General features: G+C 45.8%; 1 protein-coding gene across 1 annotated transcript in view; it reads left to right on the top strand.

Moving 5' to 3' along the window:
• The first annotated feature begins 1058 nt into the window (after window positions 1–1058).
• HELZ2 (helicase with zinc finger 2) overlaps window positions 1059–24180 on the top strand; it is a 57643-nt gene continuing 34521 nt past the window's right edge. Inside the window, exons 1-7 of the mRNA XM_081323879.1 lie at window positions 1059–4414; window positions 10992–11175; window positions 13369–13476; window positions 14692–15215; window positions 17146–17778; window positions 20115–20898; window positions 22048–22123. Coding sequence (XP_081180005.1) covers window positions 3411–4414; window positions 10992–11175; window positions 13369–13476; window positions 14692–15215; window positions 17146–17778; window positions 20115–20898; window positions 22048–22123 — 3313 coding nt within the window. The 5' untranslated portion in view covers window positions 1059–3410. The remainder of the gene's footprint in view (window positions 4415–10991; window positions 11176–13368; window positions 13477–14691; window positions 15216–17145; window positions 17779–20114; window positions 20899–22047; window positions 22124–24180) is intronic.

Genomic DNA, 24180 nt, shown 5'->3' with positions numbered 1-24180 from the left:
CATGAAGCGGAACACAAAACGCGGACCAAGGATAAAACGATAATTGAATGCCTTTTCAAGGCTTGGTGTGCTTGTAACTTCGGGTTTGGTTCGCTGGTTCTCTTTCGGTTTCCTTGCAGACATTTCATGACCCAACCAGCACTGATAAGGTTACCCAGTTGGGTTACGAAATCTCTGCAAGAAGCCAACCAGGTTCAGAGATCACCACGGATCCCACAGTCTCCTCCTCCTCCTCCTCCTCCTCCTCCTCCTCCTCCTCTTCAACCCCTCTCCCTTCTAGCATTGATGAGGTTACCCAGTTGGGTTACGAAATCTCTGCAAGAAGCCAACCAGGTTCAGAGATCACCACGGATCCCACAGTCTCCTCCTCCTCCTCCTCCTCCTCCTCCTCCTCCTCCTCCTCCTCCTCCTCCTCCTCCTCCTCCGCATAAACCCCCTCTCCCTTCTAGCACTGATGAGGTTACCCAGTTGGGTTACGAAATGTCTGCAAGAAGCCAAACAGGTTCAGAGAGCACCAAGGATCCCACAGTCTCCTCCTCCTCCTCCTCCTCCTCCTCCGCATAAACCCCTCTCCCTTCTAGCATTGATGAGGTTACCCAGTTGGGTTACGAAATCTTTGCAAGAAGCCAAACAAGTTCAGAGAGCACCAAGGACCCTGTAGTAGTCTTCCTCCTCCTCCTCCTCCTCTTCCTCCTCCTCCTCCTCTCCACAAACCCCATTCCTTTCTGACACTGATGATGTTACCAACTTTGGCAATGACATATCTCCAAGAAAACCACCCAGCTCAGAGCGCACCAAGGACCCCACAGTTCAACCCTGAGCTACAAGGACTCCCTTCGTTTGAGATTTTGGCGTCTCTCCTGCTTCTCTTTTTTTTAGCAAGGAACATCTGAGTTGGGGTTTTCCATGTTCTGTATAGCTCCATTTTTGTTTTAAGGCTGGCTCCACCAGCATAGACCTTCTTTTGTGAAGGGGTGAGTCACGTCCCCCAGGAATGCCTGTAGCATTCATGACATGTTTTCAATATTCCAAATGTACCCCTGGGTTAAACAGAGGGCAGATCCTTGTTCTAACTCTGCAACATGCTGGTTGCCCAGCGGCCAGGTTTTGATCAAGTGACCACGGGGGATGCTGCAATGGTCGTAAGTGTGAAAAACGGTTGTAAGTCCCTTTATTCAGGGCCGTTGTGACCTTGAACGGTCACTGAATAAGTGGATGTAAGTCAAGGAGTCTCTCTGTGTGCGGTGTCAAGATGCACATAGAAAAGGATGGGAGTTTGTGGTGTTGCTGTGTTACTTTCTTCATTTGTTCTGTGCAGATAATTGCTGGCTTGTGGAGGCGGGGCCTGGATTTATTTATTTATTTATTAGAGGCGGAGCCTGGATTTATTTATTGGAGGCGGGGCCTGGATTTATTTATTTATTAGAGGCGGTGCCTGGATTTATTTATTTATTTATTTATTTATTTATTTATTAGAGGCGGAGCCTGGATTTATTTATTTATTTATTTATTAGAGGTGGGGCCTGGATTTATTTATTTATTTATTTACTTATTTACTTACTTATTTATTTATTTATTTATTTATTTATTTATTTATTTATTTATTGGAGGCGGGGCCTGGATTTATTTATCTATCTATCTATCTATCTATCTATCTATTTATTTATTTATTTATTTATTTATTTATTTATTTATTTATTTATTTATTGGAGGCTGGGACTGGATTTATTTATTTATTTATTTATTTATTTATTTATTTATTTATTGGAGGCAGGGACTGGATTTATTTATTTATTTATTTATTGGAGGCGGGGACTGGATTTATTTATTTATTTATTTATTTATTGGAGGCGGGGACTGGATTTATTTATTTATTTATTTATTTATTTATTGGAGGCGGGGACTGGATTTATTTATTTATTTATTTATTTATTTATTGGAGGCGGGGCCTGGATTTATTTATTTATTGGAGGCGGGGCCTGGATTTATTTATTTATTTATTGGAGGCGGGGGCCTGGATTTATTTGTTTGTTTGTTTGTTTATTTGTTTATTTATTGGAAGTGGGGACTTGGATTTATGTATTTATTGGAAGGGGGGGCTTGGATTTGTTTGTTTGTTTATTGGCTGCCCATCTTGCCATGGGATTATTCCAAAAGCACGGCTGGGCTGCTCTGAATTTGGCTTAGTGAGCAATTTCGTCCACTGACTCTTCTCCCCAAAGGGGCATTTTCCAAAAGGCAAAATGGACTTTCTTGTTTTTTTGTTTTTTTTTCTTTTCTTGAAAGTGTTTTGCTTCTCATCTAAGAAGCTTCTTCGGTTCTAACCTGTGTTAGAACTTCAGGGTTAGAAATGAAGAAGCTTCTTTGGTTGGGAAGTCCAGTTGCCATTTGGAAAAGAATGTTTGGGGTGGCCGTGACCTGGATGATTAAGATTGGGATGGGCTGAAATGGAAATAATAGAAATAAAATAATAATGGAATGGTAGAGAAGAGAAGAGAAGAGATTGTAGAATAAAATAGAAGAATAGAATAGAATAGAATAGAATAGAATAGAATAGAATAGAATAGAATAGAATAGAATAGAAGGAAATATGGATTGGAGAATAGAATAGAATAGAATAGAATAGAATAAAATAGAATAGAATAGAATAGAATAGAATAGAATAAAATAGAATAGAATAGAATAGAATAGAATAGAATAGAATAGAATAGAATAGAATAGAATAGAAGGAAATATGGATTATAGAATAGAATAGAATAGAATAGAATAGAATAGAATAGAATAGAATAGAATAGAATATATGGAATGGAATAGAATAGAATAGAAAATATGGAATGGAATGGAATTTAAGAATAGAATAGAATAGAACAGAACAGAACAGAATAGAAAATATGGAATGGAATGAGAGTAGAGTAGAGTAGAATTCTTTATTGGCCAAGTGTGATTGGACAAACAAGGAATTTGTCTCCAATACAGAAGCTCTCAGTGTACATACAAACAACAAAGTAATATCGTATAATCATAGGATACCAATAATAGAAGGTTATAGGAAAGATGAGAAGGATAATAATAACAATAGTAATAATAATAGTAATAGTAATAATACAGCCATACTACATAGCCATACTTACATCTAAATATCCTTAGATGTAAGACAGTGCTGGTGGGAATTAGGTGGTTAGCAGAGTGATGGCAGGGTGTGTGTGGAACACTGTCTCTGTGTCTACTTATTTGGGCACGCAATAGACAATCTTCAACACTGCAATATGCAACAGGCAAATAGCCAATCTCCATAGACATTCCCCTGACTCTCTGAACTGTTCTTAATTCTGCAGTTTGGAGGACTCTTGCTGAGTGTCTACAGGCCTCCGGCCCTCCGCACACCTGCCTTTGCGTCCTCGGCTGACAAAATGCCGCACCGCAACGGGATGGTTGCCACGCTGCTGGACGCCCTGCAGAACCAAGTCTCCCTCCACCTTGCCTGCTCCAAGTGCAGCCAGCAAGAGAACGAAAGCACCTACCTGTTGAAGGAGGTGGACCACAACTGCATGAAGGAGATTTTGCTGGCCAGGTGCAAAGGGGCCAAAGGCTGCCAGTGGCGCAAGGTGGACCGGAGGCCCTCTTTCCCCAACCCGGCTTGCTACGACGTCTGCCGATATTACGTGGCCGGCTTGGGCTGCACCAAACACCACAACACCTGCACGTTCGCCTGGAGCCAGGAGGAGGTGATTGTGTGGACGTTCGAGAGGAAGTACAACATCGAGAGGCGCGTCTTGAAGTGGCTGTTGAAACAGAGCCAGTCGGGCATCGAGAACACCACCGCCCAGCCTACGCCTGCGGACCTCAGCAACCCGGAAGATATCCTCAGCGAGTTTGGGGGTTACTTCCAGGAGATCTGCGGACCCTGTTTTAATAGCCGCCCCCAACGGATTTGTCCCAGGGGCTCCTCTCACGATTGCAAGAATCACTTGGGCTTCATTTTGGTCCACGTGATCACCGCCGGTAAGAAAAAACAGCAATATACCGAGATTCGCCCCTGTCCGGAAAGCCACAGGTTGTTCTCGTACTGTTCTTCCATCTTGGCTGGCCGATCCTGCCGGAATGCCTCTCAGTCCTGCAGCTTTGCCCACAGCGATGTGGAGCTGGCCATCTGGAAGGCCGAGCAAAGGCGAGGCTTGGACCGTGCTAAGCTGCTGCGCCCGGCGGCGGAGCCAGCGACAGTGAGCCCGCCGGATTCTGCGCCGCAATACCAGTTCTACTGCCGGGTGTGCCTGGTGACCTGCGATTCCCAGCAGAGCTTCGAGAACCACTGCTTGTCCGTGGAGCACACGGAGCTGATCGCCACCGACACGCTGACCGAGTGGAGTTATCGGGCCCCTCCGTACGACCCGAAGAGCTTTGCGCTTTGCCAACGGTAAGCGAGACAGATTAAGAGAGTTTTTGCTTTGGGAATCAGCATTTGGAGTTTGCTCCCGGTCCCTATTGACTTTGTCTAACGCAGGGGGTCCCCAACCTGTGGGCTGCAACCCTCTCCTGGACTGTGGCCTATTGCAGAGGTCCCCAATCTTTGGGGTACCAGGGACCGGTTCCGCGGAGAAAAGTTTTCCTGTGTACCGCAGGGTGCGTGATTTTGTGTGCTGCCTGCGTCCCGCGGATGGGGCTTTGCTTCTTTGTGCGAACCGGTTGCTGGTGTGCCACAGCCCGGTACCAGGGTTGGGGACCCCTGGCCTATTGGCCACTGGGCCGTGTGAGGGGCTGCCTCACTCGTGCAAGTGTTGCTGCAAACCTCGTGGTCATTCGTGGCCTCACTCACGTGAGCATCATGGGTGTTTGTGGCCCCACTCACACGACCATCACGGACGTTTGCAGCCCCACGCACGAGCATTCACGACCCCACTCATACGAGCAACGGGTGTTTGTGCATGCACAAAACCATCCCTTGTTTCCCCCCTTCTCCCCTCTCCAGGCCACCAACCCCAAAAGCTTGGGGAAGTCTGGTCTAATTGTCAACCTGTTGTCTGCATCCATTCTTAACAGATAAATCCTCTGCTTACAACGATTCATTTAGTGACCATTCAAAGTTACAGAGGCACTGGGAAAAGTGAATTATAACCGTTTTTCTCCCTTAATGACTGTTGCAGCTTCCCCCTGGTCATGTGATCAAAACTCGGACACTTGGCTTGACTCCTATTTATGATGGTCGCAGGGTCCCAGGGTCACGTGATCCCCTTTTGCGAGCTTTTGAGAAGCAAAGTTAACGGGGAGGCTAGATTGACTTAACAAGCGTGTTGCGAACTTAGCAAACTGCAGCGATTCACTTAACAACTGTGGCAAGAAAGGTCGTAAAATGGGAGTGAAACTCACTTAAGAAGTGTCTCACTTAGCAATGGAAATGTTGAACTCCATTGTGGTTGCAAGTCAAGGACTACTTGTATTTTCATTTCTGTAAGTTGCCTCAGACTGCAAGATGAGCAGCCAATAAATTTGATAATTAAAAATGCTCTGGGACTTCAGAATTCAAACAGACTGGCAGATGCCACACAACACCGCCAACGCAATAGTTGTTGAGAAGAAAGTTTTAAAAAGTCTGGATAGTGTCAGGACCCACCCCAAACCACGTCTTAGGAAGACAAAATTCTTGGAGTCAAATCTATTCCAAAAAGAATCTTTACTATGACATGCTTGGTTGTAGGAGTGAGACAGGACTTAATATTTCCACAAGTAAACCCTTATAAAGAGTTCCCGGTTTAACCCCCCTTAATCCCCATTTGGTCAGTCCCCCATCCTTCCTCTCGTATCATCCATCTCGTGGGAAAAAGGAAGTTAGGACCCTTTATGTTTATTGCTGTCTTCCGTGACAAAAGCCAGATGCTAGCCCCCCCTTTTGTTTCCCCAGTTCAAAAGGCTTCTCCTTTCCTTTGAAATGCCTATTGCCGGTTCAATACACATCTATCCTCTTCGGGAGATGGCAGAATCCATGGAATAATGTTTGAAACATTCCATTTATGAATATGATATAAATGGATTCTGACAGATAGTATCAATAAAGGAGGATATTTGTGGCTCAGGATTGAAGTGAGGGGTCCTTGGTGCTTGATGGTTTTCTTGTAGATGTTTCATGACCCAACTAGGTAACAACATCAGTGGTAGTAGGGAGTGGTTGGAAGAGGAGGAGGCGGAGGAGGAGGAGGAAAATTGTGGGGTCCTTGATGCTCTCTGAGCTTGTTTGTTTGCTAGCAGACATTTCATGACCCAGTTAACATCATCAGTGTTAGAAGGGGGTAGAATATGGGGGGGAGGAGTTTTATTATTATTATTATTATTATTATTATTATTATTAATAATAATAATAATAATAATAATAATAATAATAATAATAATAATAATAATAAAATCTTAAAAGACGATGCAGTAAAAGTGCTACACTCAATTTGCCAGCAAATTTGGAAAACTCAACAGTGGCCACAGGATTGGAAAAGATCAGTTTACATTCCAATTCCAAAGAAAGGCAGTGCCAAAGAATGTTCAAACTATCGCACCATTGCACTCATTTCTCATGCTAGTAAAGTTATGCTTAAAATTCTACAAGCTAGACTCCAGCAGTATGTGGATCGAGAACTACCAGAAGTACAGGCAGGATTTCGAAGAGGCAGAGGAACTAGAGATCAAATTGCTAACATACGCTGGATCATGGAGAAAGCTAGAGAGTTCCAGAAAAACATCTACTTCTGCTTCATTGACTATGCTAAAGCCTTTGATTGTGTGGATCATAACAAACTCTGGCAAGTTCTTAAAGAGATGGGCATACCAGACCATCTTATTTGTCTCTTGAGAAACCTATATGTAGGCCAAGAAGCAACAGTGAGAACTGGACACGGAACCACTGATTGGTTCAAAATTGGGAAAGGAGTCCGGCAAGGCTGCATACTGTCGCCTTGCCTATTTAACTTATATGCAGAGCACATCATGAGAAAGGCAGGGCTAGATGAATCAAAAGTTGGAATTAAGATTGCCGGAAGAAACATCAACAACCTAAGATATGCAGATGATACCACTCTAATGGCAGAAAGTGAAGAGGAACTAAAGAGCCTCTTGTTGCGAGTGAAGAAGGAGAGTGCAAAATGTGGGTTGAAACTAAACATTAAGAAAACCAAGATCATGGCATCTGGCCCTCTCAATTCCTGGCAAATAGATGGGGAAGAAATGGAGGTAGTGACAGATTTTATTTTCCTGGGCTCCAAGATCACTGCAGATGGGGACTGTAGCCAAGAAATTAAAAGACGCTTGCTCCTGGGGAGGAAAGCCATGGCAAATCTAGACAGCACACTAAAAAGCAGAGACATCACCCTGTCAACAAAAGTGCGTATAGTCAAGGCTATGGTCTTCCCAGTTGCAATGTATGGCAGTGAAAGCTGGACCATAAGAAAGGCTGAGCGCCAAAGAATTGAAGCCTTTGAACTATGGTGCTGGAGAAGACTCCTGCGAGTCCCTTGGACTGCAAGGCGATCAAACCGGTCAGTCCTAGAGGAGATCAACCCTGACTGCTCTTTAGAAGGCCAGATCCTGAAGCTAAAACTCAAATACTTTGGCCATCTAATGAGAAGGAAGGACTCACTGGAGAAGAGCCTAATGCTGGGAAAGATTGAGGGCAATAGAAGAAGGGGACGACAGAGAATGAGGTGGCTGGATGGAGTCACTGAAGCAGTAGGTGTGAGCTTAAATGGACTCCAGAAGATGGTAGAGGACAGGAAGGCCTGGAGGAACATTGTCCATAGGGTCGCGATGGGTCGGACACGACTTCGCAACTAACAACAACAACAATAATAATAATAATAATAATAATACGACTGTGGGGTCCTTGGTGCTCTCTGAGCTTGTTTGTTTGCTAGCAGACATTTCATGACCCAGGTATTTATTTATTTTATTTATTTATTTAATTGGATTTGTATACCGCCCTTTCCCGAAGGACTCAGGGCGGTTTACAGGGTAACATCATCAGTGTTAGAAGGGAGTGGAATATGGGGGGAGGAGGAAGAGTAGGAGGAATAATAATAATAATAATAATAATAATAATAATAATAATAATAATAATAATAATAATAATAATAATAATAATAATACGACTGTGGGGTCCTTGGTGCTCTCTGAGCTTGATTGTTTTCTTGCAGACATTTCATGACCCAGCTAGGTAACATCATCAGTGCTAGAAGGCAGTGGGGTTTGCTCTCAGTTCATATGCTAGTGGCTTGGTGGGAGACATACATACAGTGTAAAGACTGCAAAAGCCGCTGCATAGGACAAACAGGCAGAACACCAGATGCATTCACCAACACCAACTAGCAGTCAGAAGACCTGTAAACCCTCTTTCGTTTCACGACGTATGTGTCATGGTTCCGGCAGACAAGAGACAAAAAAAGCAGAACTCCGAGGCTGGCAAATTCCTCAAAAACATGTTTATTGATACAGAGCATCAGCACATCAAAAGTGAAGCTGAGTCTGCACAGACACGTAACATTCCCCAATATCCCACCCCTATAACCTTTGCAAGCTACTACGTTCCCCAATACATCTTCTGGGCGGGCTTTTCATCAAACGCCCGGCCTGCAGTCCCGGGAGCAGCCGATGGCCTTGGTTCCCATGGGAAAAAAGCTGTTTAGCGAAGCATCTGGTAACCCGTCCCCTCTCCCTCTGTGCTCTGCGTCAACTGAGTAGGGAAAATGGCTCCAGCCGCGCTCATTTTCAAAGTTGATGGTATGGAGAGACTTAACTGGGAAACTGACCATCCTAGACCAAGCCAAGTCCAAAAACAGTAGGGAATTTCTAGAGCCCTGGCACTCTGGCAACAACAGGCACATAGATATAAACAGTATCTACGCACTGTGCAAAAGAGACAAGTCAACAGGCCAAAAAAGGGAAGATGAAGACCAAAATAGTTCCCCACTAGCAATCATCACTCAAATGAGCATAAATTAACTACCAAGATTGACATCAACCATCAAGAAGTGAAAAATACCCTAATCAAGCAACGGCCAAACAAGCTAGCATTTAACAGCCCAATCAAACAACCTCCATCCCACCAGTCCTGACAGGGCAAACCACTAGAATGTAAACTGGGAGAAAACCCCATTTCTTACTAGCATTGACGATGTTCCCTAGTTGGGTAATGAAACATCTGCAAGAAAACAACCAAGCTCAGAGAGCACCAGGGACCCCACAGTCCTCCTCCTCCTCCTCCGCCTCCTCCTCCTCCTCCTCTCCACACACCCACTGCCTTCTAGCACTGATGATGTTCCTTAGTTGAGTGATGAAACGTCTGCAAGAAAACAACCAAGCTCAGAGAGCACCAGGGACCCCACGTCGTCCTGGTCCTCCTCCTCCTCCTCCTCCTCCTCCTCCTCCTCCTCCTCCTCCTCCCCTACTGCCTTCTAGCACTGATGATGTTCCCTAGTTGGGTGATGAAATGTCTGCAAGAAAACAACCAAGCTCAGAGAGCACCAAGGACCCCACAGTCGTCATCCTCCTCCTCCTCCTCCTCCTCCTCCTCCTCCTCCTCCTCCTCCTCCTCCTCCTCCTCCTCCTCCCCACAAACCCTACTGCCTTCTAGGACTGATGATGTTCCCTAGTTGGGTGATGAAATGTCTGTAAGATAACAAGCAAGCTCAGAGAATACCAAGGATCCCACAGTCTGGACAGTTGACTTGGCAGAATCTGGAGACAGCAGAATAGAGAAGAAAGAACTGGTGGGGGTGGGGGGGGAATCACAAATAGAAACAGAAATACTGTAGGAAAAGAAAGCAAAGTACAGGTAGTTCTCGACTTGCAACAGTTCATTTAGCGACCAAAATTACAACAGCACTGGAAAAAGTGACATCTCTCAGTTAAGGCTGCAGCCTCCCCATGGTCCCATGATCAAAATTTGGGACGCTTGGCAAAAAACTCAAGGAGAGAAGCAACCTAGAACTAAGGAGAAACTTCCTGACAGAACAACTAACCAGTGGAACAACCTGCCTCCAGAAGCGGTGAATGCTCCAACACTGGAAGTTTTTAAGAAGAGACTGGACAGCCATTTGTCTGAAATAGTATAGGGTCTCCTGCCTGAGCAGGGGGTTGGACTAGATGACCACCAAGGTTCCTTCCAGCTCTGGTTATCTGTTCTGTTCTGAAACTCATATTTATAACAGCTGCAGTGTCCTGGGATCATGTGATCCCCTTTTGTGGCCATCTGGCAAGCAAGGTCAGCGGGAAACCCAGATTCCCTTAACGACCGTGTTGCTGCAGTGATTCACTTAACAACTGTGGCGAGAAAGGTTGCAAAATGGGGCAAACCTCACTCAACAACCGTCTCGCTTAGCAACAAAAATTTGGGCTCCGTTAGGGTGTGGTTGGTCGTGGGCTACCTGCAGCGCCAACAGTAATAGGCACCCTTGGGTGCAATGCCAGAGACATCTGGAGCACCCCTCGAAGCTCAAAATAGTCACTAAGCGATCGGTCATAAGTTGAGAACCACTGGTAATGATGCTTTGGCTTCAACGTGAATCTAAGCATCATTCTTAATCAGCTTCTCCTCAAAAAAGAGGGATGGATTTATTTATTTATTTATTTTATTTATTTTTATTCCATTTATATCCCGCCCTTCTCCGAAGACTCAGGGCGGCTTACAAGCTTAGCAGTAGCCTTCATTCTATGTATCTGCCTGCTTGTTAGGGCTTTCACACACACCCCAAGCGGCATTATTACAAAGTCAGCTTAATTGCCCCCAACAATCTGGGTCCTCATTTTACCTACCTCGGAAGGATGGAAGGCTGAGTCAACCTTGAGCCTGGTGGGATGCGAACCTGCACTAATTGCAGGCAGCTGGTGTTACTTAAGGAGGCATTAGCCCACTGCTCCACCAAGGCTCTTATAAGGATTTATCTGTCTCCAAGCCTTTTATCTCTGAGTTGGATTTTTTTTTGTCTCCCCACCCCCACCCCATCCACCCCATGCTGCAGACCAGACGTTTGCGAATACGGGCAGGATTGTGCCCTGGCGCATTCGGTCCAGGAATTGGAAGAGTGGATCCAGCGGGCCAAAACGGCAGAGAAAAAGAAGAAGACAGCCAAGGAAGATGGTCTTTTAGCTTACCAGGATCGGCTTATCGCCGAGTACCAGACAAGCCACAACGAAGTCTTAATTGTAAGTTGGGGACTCTAACTGGATAACGCGCGTGGATTCGTGGCGGGGGAATCCTGCATTTCGTAGTCAGAGAGGGAGAAGGAACCGCCTTCTAGATCAAGGGTCTTTGAACTCGTCAACTTTTAAGATTTGTGGACTTCAACTCCCAGAATTCCTCAGCCAGCCCATGTCTTAAAGTTGTCTGGCTGAGGAATTCTGGGAGTTGAAGTCCACAAGTCTTAAACGTTGGCGAGTTTGAAGACCCCTGTTCTACATCCTTCGCTGTTGTGCTGCTCAAAAACATGGGATAAAATTCACAGGCTTGCTTTGCTTGAGGGTCTGAGCATTCAGGTATGCTACTCCTGTCTGTGGAGGTTCAGTCAATATTTTAGGGCAAAAGATCTTTCCCTTAGGCAACTGATTGCTTAAGAATTCCCTAGTGGAAAGTTTTTCCCCACTTGGAAACTTTTAAGATAGGTGGACTTCAATTTCCCAATCCTGGGAATAGAAGTCCACCCATCTTAAAGCATGTGGGCTGAGGAATTCTGGGAGTTGAAGTCCACCCATCTGAAAGCATGCGGGCTGAGGAATTCTGGGAGTTGAAGTCCACCCATCTGAAAGCATGCGGGCTGAGGAATTCTGGGAGTTGAAGTCCACCCCTCTGAAAGCATGCGGGCTGAGGAATTCTGGGAGTTGAAGTCCACCCATCTTAAAGAATGGCTTGGGAATTCTGGGATTTGAAGTCTATCTGTCTTAAAGGATGAAGGCTGGGGAATTCTGGGAGTTGAAGTTCACCCCTCTTAAAGTTGCCATGGCTGAGAAAAAACTGTCCTAAAGCAACACACAGCATGCTAAACACAGCTGCCACATGATCCCTTATAATTATTGCAGGAAGATACTCTTTTAACTAAACACGTCTCATGCAGGACTGGCTGGGAATGACAGGAGCTGAAATTCAACCTAGCCAAGAGTGTCCAAAGAAGAAAACTTGAGTTTCCAATATTTTTTTTTCTGGCACCAATTCAGATGTTTGCTTGGAAAGTCACAAAATCAACCTTTTCCCCACAAGGCTTTGAGATATAATTAATTAATCCTTCATTATGGAGTGAGATGGCGATGATTGCTTATTTGTTGTCTTTATCAGTTTTAGAATTTTAATGTTCTCAGTCTGTGAGATTTATTTTGTATCGCAAGGTCCATCCACATGAACTCATTGTGGCTTGCATCAGTCACCGATTTTGGGCCGAGTTTGCATATCGCATTGAACAGTTGATTGGATTAGAGCAGGGGGTCTTCAAACCTGGCCACATTTAAGACTTGCGGACTTCAACTCCCAGAATTCCTCAGCTCAGCCGAGCTGAGGAATTCTGGGAGTTGAAGTTCGCAAGTCTTAAAAGTAGCCAAGTTTGAAGACCCCCTGGATTAGAGTTTGTGGAGTTCGTGCTGTACCTATTTCTCACTTGATAATGAACCATTTCACAGAACACACCAAGGCAATCCTAGATTGAGGTAGCTTTTGACTTAACATCCCTTTGTTTAGCAACCATTGGAAGTTACAACAACATTAAGGAATGCGATCACTTCAAACGGGTGCCTAAACAAAGGGAGCCTCTTCCTTACGACCGTCACCACATCCTCGTGGTCATGTGATCGAAATTTGAGCACTTGACAACCGACATTGATTGGTGACTGTTGCACTGTCCACGGGTCAGGTGATCACCACTTGTGACCTTCCCAGCTGAGTTATCGACAAGCAAAGGCAACCGGGCGGGGGGGGGGAGCCGGATCCACTTAACAACCATCTGATTCACTTAACAACTACGGCGATTCGCTTCACAACCGTGGATAACCCAGGTCATAAAATTGGGCAGGAGACACTTTAACAACCGCCTTGTTTAGCAATGGAAATTCTGGTCCCAGCTGTGCTCGTAAGTCAGGGACTTACCTGTAAAGCATAGAATGACGTTGCACAGGTGGGTGATTAGGGGGAAAAACACCCCAGGCCGCCTTCGGATGAAAGCTACAAATTCAGATTTTGAAACACTGGTAAAAATTTTTGCATTTGAGCCCTGCCCAACCAAGTTGCAGCTGTGGATTAGAACTCAGTGCAGTCTCGCGATTTTGAGGTGCCTTGGTTATGATGCTCTTGAACCTGGGACAAAATTAAGACGCGATCCCTTCCTTGGTTCTCCTGACTCCCTTTGTCTCCGTCAGATTTCGGAGGCCGTGGAGGGAGTGAGGGTGACCTGCCAGCAGCCACTGCGGATCCAGTCCGAGAACAAGAAGTTGCAATATCAGTGGGTCTTCGCCGTCCATTCCCAGGTGAGCTGGCAAGGCAAAATGCCCACAAACTTGCGGGGAAGGGAACCTGTTTCTCCTTTGGGGCTCCAGGACTCTGCCCGGCTGCGTTGCCTGCAAAAGAGAACGTGCCTTGATGGCTGGGCACGTGCTGCATGGTGAGTGCTGTCCTCAGCCATGATTTGCTGAAACGCACGGCGGTTGGCTGGATGTGCACAGAGTGGTTGGTCACAAGCAAGCATCCAGGGAGGGAGGGAGGGAGGGAGGGAGGAATAAATGAGAGGAAGGAAGCCAGGCAGGAAGGAGAGGTGGGAAGAAGGAACTGGAGAGAGAAGGGAGGGAAGAAGGAAAGAAGGAAGGAGGGAGAGGAGAAGGAGGAAGGAGGAGAGATGGTAAGAAGGAAGTAGAGAGAAAAGGGAGGGAGAAAGGAAAGAAGCAAGGAAGGAAGGAGAGATGGCAAGAAGGAACTCGAGAGAGAAGGGAGGGAGGAAGGAAAGAAGGAAGGACGGAGAGGAGGAAGAAGGAGAGACGGAAAGAAGGAACTCGAGAGAGGGAGGGAGGAAGGAAAGAAGGAAGGAAGGAAGAGAGATGGAAAGAAGGAACAAAAGAGAACGGAGCGAGAAAGGAAGGAGAGATGAAAAGAAGGAACTCAAGAGAGAAGGGAGGGAGGAAGGAAAGAAGGAAGGATGGAGAGGAGGAAGAAAGAGACGGAAAGAAGGAACTTGGAAGAAGGGAGGGAGAAAGGGAAGAAGCAAGGAAGGAAGAGAGATGGAAAGAAGGAACTAGAGAGAAGGGAAGGAGAAAGGAAGGAGGGAGGGGAGAGGGAGGAAGGAGGAGAGATGGAAAGAAGGAACTCGAGAGAGGAGGGAGGAAGAAAGGAAGGAGGGAGGGGAGAGGGAGGAAGGAGGAGAGATGGAAAGAAGGAACTCGAGAGAGAAGGGAGGGAGGAAGGAACAAAAACCCACCTTCCTTTGAAGAGTTTGGAAGGGGTCTTGGGAGGAGACCCTATGCCACTCCTCCCTCCCTCCCTCCAAACTCTGCAGGGTTTCCCTTCGCCCCCTCTTATACCAAGGAGAATCAAGGTGGGGTCGTCTTGAGTTTCTTTCTCACCTCCTTTTCCTTCCTAGGGCTGAGCAGAAGTTGATCTGACCGTTCTTTCATTTCCATTTCAAGATTACCTCTGACACCCAGGATCTGATTTCCCTTCTTCTTCTTTCCCTATATTTTCCCCCTCTTCAGAAGCCCTTGATTCATGTGGCCCTATTAAAGAGAGCCCCAGGAGCCATCTTCCACCTAGCCGTGCCAGGGCAGACTCCGCTCCTCACCTACGCATCTGGAAAGAGCTTCAAAACCATCCGGGCGTCTCCACCCGCCATTGAGGTGAAAGTCTGCATGAAGAGTCGCACCTTCGGGATCTACGAGCAATGGGTGGTCTTTGATTTTGGCAGCCGGCCTGTCTTGGTTCAAAAGCTCCACGTCCGGGTGGGTCAGAAAGAAGCGGCCTGGCGGGTGAATCCGGCCAACGAGTCTGGGAGCTGCTTCGTGCAGAGTGGACGCTGGCACACTGGCAACCGTGTGGTGGTGCCCAGCATGGATCGCACGAGCAAGAAAGTGGAACTGGTGGCGAAGTACAAGGCCCCCTCCCTCTCGATGGACTTTCAGCGAGGGACCCGGGGGAAGCCCATCACCCGCGTCAACTACTGTGAAGAAATGCACAACTTCCTTTTCCGGGAAGAGGAAGCTCAACAACTTTTGATTTCCAAGTAAGTGGGTCTCAACCAAATCAAGACTGGTGGGATAATGTGAGCTTCGAAACTCTCCCCAAGAATTTCCCTGTTTTTATCCCGGAGAGGAAGAAACGAGTTCTAGCAATAGCAGTAAAGGAGAATATTTGCAATGTTTACAAAATAGTAATAGCACTTTAGATTTATATACCGCTTCACAGTGCTTTACTGCCCTCTCTAAGCATTTTACAGAAGCAGCATATGGCCCCCAACAATCTGGGTCCTTATTTTAGTGACCTCGGAAGGATGGAAGGTTGAGTCAACTTTGAGCCGGTCAGGATTGAACGGATAGCAGTCGGCAGAATAAGCCTGTAATGCTGCATTCTAACCACTGCGCCACCATGGCAATAGAATAGAACAGAACGGAACAGAACAAAATAGCAATGGCACTAGCAATAACTTTTATTATTATTATTTTTATTATTTATTATATTTTTATACCGCCCTTCTCCCGAAGGACTCAGGGCGGTGTACAGGGCAATAAATACAAAAACAGGATACAAAAGTTAAAAGCGATTAAATAAATGCCCAAGGTTAAAACAATAATTAAGATCATTCGCAAGAACGCTATATTATGGAATGGAGAAAATGGATTGAGTTTATCCAGAACAAGTATAGGGTTAAGAAGTTTTATGTAGCATTCGAATAAGTCTTCTTTCGTTTTTTTTTCTTTTTTATTCTAGTTTTTTATATATAGTTAATATTGTTAAGGTGTGTCTTATCCTATATAAGCTAGAGAGTAATGGATTTTTGATTTTATAGTGGGTAGTATATGGTTGTTTATGATTGCCTTTTTATAGATATATACCTTGTATTTAGCTCTGGGAAGTCGGGGGGGGGGGAGGGGGGGATGGAGGGAGGGGAGGAGGGAGGGAGGTTGGGGGGAGGTAGGGGGGGAGTAGGGAGGGGGAAGGGGGGTTTTTTTAAAGGAAAACTGTATTTTAAAACTTTTCAATTAAAAAAAATAGTTCCTTTAATGTGCCTAAAGATGTAAAGACTACAGGTCCCAAATGGCTAGCTGGGGAACCCACCATCTTGGGTGATTGGCCCAAATCACCAGCTGGTTTTCATGCTTAAGTTAGAACTAGAATTCACAGTCTCCTAGTGATTGGACCAAAGTCACTTAGTCAGCTTTCGTGCCTAAGGTGAGACTAGAACTCACCATCTCCTGGTGATTGGTCCAGAGTCACCCAGCCAGCTTTTGTGCCTAAGGCAGAACTACAACTCACTGGTCTCCTGGTTTCTAGTCTTGTGCCTTCACCACTAGATCAATGTGGGTCTCTTGAATTGCTGGAGAGAGCTGCCAACACAACCCCCTCATATCTCTTGATTTGTTTATATTGACTTCCCTTTGTCCAGCCTCCCCAAAATGTCTTTGTCATGTAGGTTGGGGATAATGGGAGCTATGGTCAAATGTTTCCAGAAGGGATGGCACTGGACCAAAGAGAGTGAAGCTTCTAAGACCTAGAATGCCCATCCATTTTAAAGGGGGAGGACATTGCAGAGAGAATATGGTTGTTGTTTTTTTAATCCCATTTATATCCCGCCCTTCTCCGAAGACTCAGGGCGGCTTACAATCTAAAGCACCAATCAATGTGCTTAGCAGTAGCCTTCCTTCTATGTATATGCCTGCTTATTAGGGCTTTCCCCCCCCCCCAAGCGGCATTATTACAAAGTCAGCTTATTGCCCCCAACAATCTGGGTCCTCATTTTACCTACCTCGGAAGGATGGAAGGCTGAGTCAACCTTGAGCCTGGTGGGACTCGAACCTGCACTAATTGCAGGCAGCTGGTGTTACTTAAGGAGGCATATGGTTAGAATGGGCATTGTCCCAGTTGCTTTATCTTTTCCTCCTGCCCCCAATTCTTCCACTCATCTTCCCATGTCTGATCCTCTTCTTCTGACCCAGGCTCAACTTGCACGCGGTGGTCTCTTTCGTGAAGTGTGTGGAAGTCTTTCCATCAGGGATGAAGTTTGCTCTCCCAGGACAGCTCTACGCCCAAGTCCCGACCCCTTACTCATTGACCATGGACTCTGACGAAGGGTACCTGCTTCAACGCTCGGTCAGAACAGCCTTCTTGGCCCGGGATCCACCTGCCAACAACCGAGTTTACGAGGTCTCCATCGAGATAGAAGCAATTACCGAGAAGAGCATCTGTCTTTTCCTTCCCCAACGTTGCTGCATGGAACTGGGCCTCCAGCCAGACACGCGTGCCAAGATGGAAGTCCAGTTCCAGACTGACCAGCTCCAGTTCTGTCAATGGCACCAGGCTGTGGACAACTTGTGGGATGTGAAGCTGGTCTTTCCAGATGTGACCAACTGCTCCATCCCACGTGGCTCTTTGCAGGTGCCATGGGGGAACGCAAAGCAGAAGCAAGCTCTTGCCTTCATCACTGGCCAGGTGACCGAAGCCCGTAGAACCCCACCACTTTTGATCTATGGACCATTTGGGACCGGGAAGACCTTCACGTTGGCCAAGACTACTCTGGAGATCATCAAAAAGCCCCAGACTCGTGTGCTTATCTGCACGCACACCAACAGGTAATCTTGGTTTGAAGTTTTATTAGCCTTTGGCTGCTGGAGGGAAGTAAATATTCTGGTGTCTTCCCAGGGTTGAGATTATTTTAGGGACACTGTTCTGTTTGATAGCTGAGTTTACGCAATATGTGAACGAGATCCAGGGAAGTCCAGAGCCTTGGTGGAGCAGTGGGCTAATGCCTCCTTAAGTAACACCAGCTGCCTGCAATTAGTGCAGGTTCGAGTCCCACCAGGCTCAAGGTTGACTCAGCCTTCCATCCTTCCGAGGTAGGTAAAATGAGGACCCAGATTGTTGGGGGCAATAAGCTGACTTTGTAAAAATGCCACTTGGGGGGGGGGGCGAAAGCCCTAATAAGCAGGCATATACATAGAATGAAGGCTATTGCTAAGCACATTGATTTGTGCTTCTTAGATTGTAAGCTGCCCTGAGTCTTCGGAGAAGGGTGGGATATAAATGGGATTAAAAAAAAAGTCCAGCAGGCTAAACTCACAGTTGTGTTAGGTGAAAGAAATCAGGAACCAGGATAGGGTTCAAAAACACTACAGGTTTTGGCCACCACAATATAGAAAAGATGTCGAGACTCTAGAAAGAGTGCAGAGAAGAGCAACAAAGATGATCAGGGGACTGGAGGCTCAAACATAGAAAGAACGGTTGCAGGGATTGGGTATGACTAATTTAATGAAAAGGACTAGGGGTGACATGATAGCAATCTTCCAATATTTGAGAGGCTGCCACAAAGAAGAGGGGGGGTCCACCTATTCTCCAAAGCACCTGAAGGCTGAACAAAAAATTAATCCAGGAGAGAAGCAACCTAGAACTAAGGAGAAATTTCCTGACAGTCAGAATAATTAAGCAGTGGAACAGCTTGCCTTTAGACTAGACTAGAACAGAACAGAACAGAACAGAACAGGAAGGGACCTTGGAGATCTTTTAGTCCAACTCTTATTTTGATGTGTAGAGATTCTAAGCTGATGATGCACTTGACCCCACCCTCCGGCTCAGTCTGGTCATCTCCTAATTAGCTTGTTAGCAATGCTTTAATGCTTCGTCTAAATGTACCACATTGAGCTCAACGTTTTGTGCCAAAAACAAACGTATTGCTGATTGGAAGTGTTGTTTCTCAACCTCGTCAAGTTCAATACGTGTGGACTTAGACCCCCTCACGTGACTGGCTGGAGAATTCTGGGAGTTGAAGTCCAAACATTTTAAAATTATCAAGGATGAGAAATTCTGATCTAGAGGATTCTACAAAAGTAGTCTTTGTGCAACTTTTTAATCTCAAAATGTCAGCACTCCACTCGGGTCTTTCCAGGAAGTAAGGAGGGGAGAATTATTTCTTGAGTTTGTTAGCTGCCCCATTCCAGAGGATGCTGGGTAGTTTTATCAAATTAATACCACAGTATGGTAGGAAATACAAGTTCTCTTCAGGTTACGTCCATTTGTTCAGCGACTGGTCAAAGTTATGATGGTTCTGAATGAGGGAAACTTACAATGAGTCCTCAGATGTTATGGCTGTCACAGTGCCCCTGCAGACATGTGATTTGCAATCCTGCTGGTTTTCCACAAGCAGAAACAATGGGAAAACCAGCAGGAAGTCACAAGCTGCTCTCATAAGTTGCCCCTACCGCTTCCCCCCCCCCCAAAAAGCTTCTTGTTAACAGTCAGGGCGATCTCATTCTTTGTAACACCCACTTGAAGTTCTTGTCTTCTGGCTGGCTGGCTTGCTTGCAAATAATCTTGTGATTGCAACTTGCCACTTCCTGCCAGCTTCCCCAATGAATTTGCTTATGGGAAGCCGACAGGAAGTCATAAGTCGCAGACATGTGAGATCCTCATTTAATGACCTGTGCTGCTTGCATAATGATGGTAACAGAGACTGCCAAAATTGCTGTCACCAAGCAGTGTGGTTATGTGATGTCTTGCTTTATGACTGTATCACTTAGTGATGGAAATTCTGGTCCCGATTTACCATTGTACCCCAAAAACAACTTTGGGTTAAAAAAAGACCAAATGTAGAGGAAGTAACTTGTCGGAACAGCAATTCTTATTGCTTAATTTAGGTTTTAGCTTTCTTAAGGGGGTTGAAAAAGGCAAGATGGCAGCTAAGATTTAAACCCTCCCCCCCTTTTCACAGGTGTGACACCTATAACTCAGGTAAACAAAGGGTGGGATTCAATTTCACCACTGGGGCTGCCATTTTAGCTCACTTTTGAGTTAAAATCCCCCTTCTTCCCTAGAGGGATATAAAATTGACCAGGAATTCATGTGTCCAATGAAGAATTTCGGAGAGATATGCAGAAATGCGACAACCCCTGTTACGCTGCTTTTCATTTTCCAGTGCGGCTGACATCTACATTCGCGAATACTTCCATAACTATGTCATCTCCTCACACCCTGAGGCTGTTCCGTTAAGGGTGAAATCCATTTACCGTTCGGTCAAAACAACCGACCACATCACCCTTCGCTACTGCTGTCTCTCTCAGAGCGGGGAACAGTTTTGCCTCCCTACTAGAGAATATATCGATAAGCACCGCATTGTCCTCACAACCTGCATGATCTCGGGAGACCTTGGGTTACCGCCTGGCTATTTCACCCACATCTTGATTGATGAGGCTGCCCAGATGTTGGAGTGTGAAGCTCTAGTCCCTCTCTCTCTGGCGACCCTGAGAACTTTGATTGTCCTGGCAGGGGACCATATGCAGAAGACCCCCAGGTTCTACTCCTTGCACAAGGACGAGCAGTCCGCTGACTACACCCTGCTGAATCGCCTCTTCCAAAATTATAAGAAGGAGCAGCACGAAGTGGCCACCAAAAGCAGAATCATCTTCAACGAGAACTATCGCTCCACCGCAGGAATCATTGAGTTTGTCTCCAAACACTTCTACGTGGGCAGAGAAGATACCATCAGTGCCAAAGGCAACATCCCTCCTCACCCGGAATTCTATCCACTCATGTTTTGTCACGTCTCCGGAAGTGTGGAGAAGGACAGATCCATGAGCTGGTACAACCTCTCTGAAATTGAACAGATCATCGAGAAGGTCGAAGAAATGAGTCAGAAATGGCCGGCTGAATGGGGGGAGAAGGACCTCAAGTCCATCTGCGTGGTCTCTTCTGGCATACAGGTGAGGTTTCAAGGGTGTGTGATGTTTTTACATTCTCCATTACAGGTAATCTTCAACTTATGACCACAATTGAGCCCAACATTTCTGTGGCTAACCCCGCCCCCCTCTCTCTCCTGCTAAAACTGGTATTTTGGGGGGATATACTGCACTAGGCCCAGAGGTCACATGTTGTTGTTAGTTGCGAAGTCGTGTCCGACCCATTGCGACCCCTTGGACAACGTTTCTCCAGGCCTTCCTGTCCTCTACCATCTTCTGGAGTCCATTTAAGCTCACGCCTACTGCTTCAGTGACTCCATCCAGCCACTTCTTCTCTTGGCCTCAATCTCTTGCCATCAAAGATTGAGGTCACATGGAATCTTCAAATAGCCATGGATAATCCTGTCTGTCAGGAATTCCTTGAGTCCCCTTTTAAAAGGTTTAAAGACACCCAGTTTGGCCTAATGGTGAAGGTGCTGGCCTAGAAACGAGAAGATGATGAGTTCTAGTTCCACCTTAGGCAGGAAAACTGGCTGGGTGTCTTTGGGCCAATCACTAGGAGATGGGAAGTTCTAGTCTTGTCTCGGGTATGAAAGCCATTGTATGACTTTGGGCCAATCCCTCTCTCTCAGCTCAACCGCCTCACAAGGATGTTGTAGGGAAAATACACTAGGAAGAGGAAGGAGGATTACGTACACCTCCTTGAGTTACTTTTAAAGTTAACAATGAAGGGATAAAAATATAATAAACAAGGAAATAACATCCAAATGAGAGGCCATCACCACGTCTTGCAGCCATGAGTTCTCCAGGCTAAGTCGATGCCCTTCCTTCAGATTGGCTCCCCACTGGGAAACTCTGATGAATGTCAGCCCAGAATGCAATGCTTTGTTGAGCTAGGCAGAGGTGGGGAATTACTGTATGTCTTGTGGACTTCAACTTTCAGAATTCCTGAGTCAGCAGGTCATAAAAGGTCCATATTTCACCACAACCCCCAAGTTAGAGGCTCAGCCATTGAGTCATTCTGTCCCTAAGGCACATTTTTAATGCTTAAGGCTTTCAACAGTTTTACCCTTTGAAGCCGGCCCAGAGAGGACCCATTCCAGATGAAAAGAGACCGAGTCTAAATCCACAAATAAAAGAACATGCTGATAACTTCGATTTTTTTTCCCCCAGGTGAAATTTATCCGAGACAGGCTGAGAAAAAGAGGCTTTTCAGAGGTGACGGTGGAGAATGATGACAACTTACCAGGTAAGCTTCCTGTTCCAATTTTACCTGTCCTTTACAAGAAGGTGTTAGGATGACCTGAAAAGCAGGCCTCTTAAACTCTCAAAAGCAGAGTTTCTGAAACTTGGCACAAATCACAGCCCTGCAGCCTAACCTTTCTCCAACAGGATAGTCTCTTGATTGGTGGCACTAGGTCAGGGGTAGGCAACCTCGGCTCTTTTATGACTCATGGACTTCAACTCCCAGAATTCCTGAGCCAGCTTGGCTCAGCTTGGAAACCCCTCCCTTTCCCCTCAGCATGGCTGGCTCAGGAATTCTGGGAGTTGAAGTCCATGAGTCATAAAAGAGCCGAGGTTGCCTACCCCTGGACTAGGTTATCTATTGTCCCAAGCCAACCTGGCGATGTTGATTTCAGATGATGAGAACCGCAGGCTTCAAACAGGGGAAGTCTGCAGTGAAATATTTTCAAACAAAAAATAGTCCTCGTCTTATGATTGGTCACGTAGCAACTGTTCAAAGTTACACTGGATCTACCAGGGCTACTTACAAACTGGATTCACAGTGGCGATGGGTACTTGCCTCTTTCCTTACGTCTCCCATCGTTTTATTTTAGGCACTCTGCAACTGGAGCTCATTTAGGATTGCTTGCAGAGTCCTTGGGAAAGAATGAATGGAGTGGGATTCTTTATTGGCCAAGAGTAATTACCGCAGGCAAGGAATTTCTCTCTGGTGCATAAGCTCTCAGTGTACATATAAAAAAAACAAGTGAGAGATCATAGATCCAAAAATCATAATTACAATCATTAATCGTAAGATACAAACAACAAGTGATAAAGGATAAGGTATCAATAGGAGAAAGTTGTAGGGAAGATGAGAGAAGATGAGAAGGTATAATATAATAATAATAATAATAATAATAATAATAATAATAATAATAATAATAATAATAATAATAATAATAATACAGCCCTTGTTGTCGTTGTTAGCTGTGAAGTCATGTCTGACCGCTCGCGACCCCATGGACAACGTTCCTCCAGGCCCTCCTGTCCTCCACCATCTTCTGGAGTCCATTTAAGCTCATGCCTACTGCTTCAGTGACTCCATCCAGCCACCTCATTCTCTGTCGTCCCCTTCTTCTCTTGCCCTCCGCCTTTCCCAGCATTAGGCTCTTCTCCAGTGAGTCCTTCCTTCTCATGAGGTGGCCAAAGTATTTGAGTTTCCACTTCAGGATCTGGCCTTCTAAAGAGCAGTCAGGGTTGATCTCCTCTAGGACCAACCGGTTTGATCGCCTTGCAGTCCAAGGGACTCGCAGGAGTCTTCTCCAGCACCACAGTTCAAAGGCCTCAATTCTTTGGCGCTCAGCCTTTCTTACGGTCCACCTTTCACAGCCATACATTGCAATTGGGAAGACCATAGCCTTGGCTATACGCACTTTTGTTGAGAGGGTGATGTCTCTGCGTTTTAGTGTGCTGTCTAGATTTGCCATGGCTTTCCTCCCCAGGAGCAAGTGTCTTTTAATTTCTTGGCTACAGTCCTACTACATGGCTAAATATCTTTAGGCCTAAGACAGTGCTGTGGGAATTAGGTGTTCAGCAGAGTGATGGCATGGGAGAAAAACGATCTTTGTGTCTAGTTGTTTCGACATGGAATCCCCTACAGCAGCATCCAGAGGGGAGGAGCTGAAACAGCTTATGTCCAGGATGTGAGGGGGTGTGTAGATAGTATCTCAGCCCTCCTAACCTGCACAATCCACAGGTCCTCAATGGAAGGCAGGCTGGTTGCAATTGATTTTTCTGCAGTTCTAACTATCCACTGAAGTCTCTACCTGTCCTGTTTGGTTGCTGTGCCAAATCAGACAGTTATAGAGAGTTGCAAATGGTGATCACATGACCATGGGATGCTGCAATCGCTGGTGACCAAGCACCCGAGTTTTAATCGCATTATTGTGGTGACACAGCGGCAGCCTTAAATGTGATGACCAGTCACAAGCCACTTTTTCCAGTGCTGTTGTATCTTCCACTGGCCGCTAAAGGAATGACTGTAAGTTGAGGAATATCTGTCAAAGGGGTTCGATAATACTT

Source organism: Vipera berus (assembly GCF_964194415.1).
Source record: "Vipera berus genome assembly, chromosome: 3".
Classification (NCBI taxonomy): Eukaryota; Metazoa; Chordata; class Lepidosauria; order Squamata; family Viperidae; genus Vipera; species Vipera berus.
Note: the sequence above shows the minus strand (reverse complement) of the source record. Positions and strands in the feature narration are given on the sequence as shown.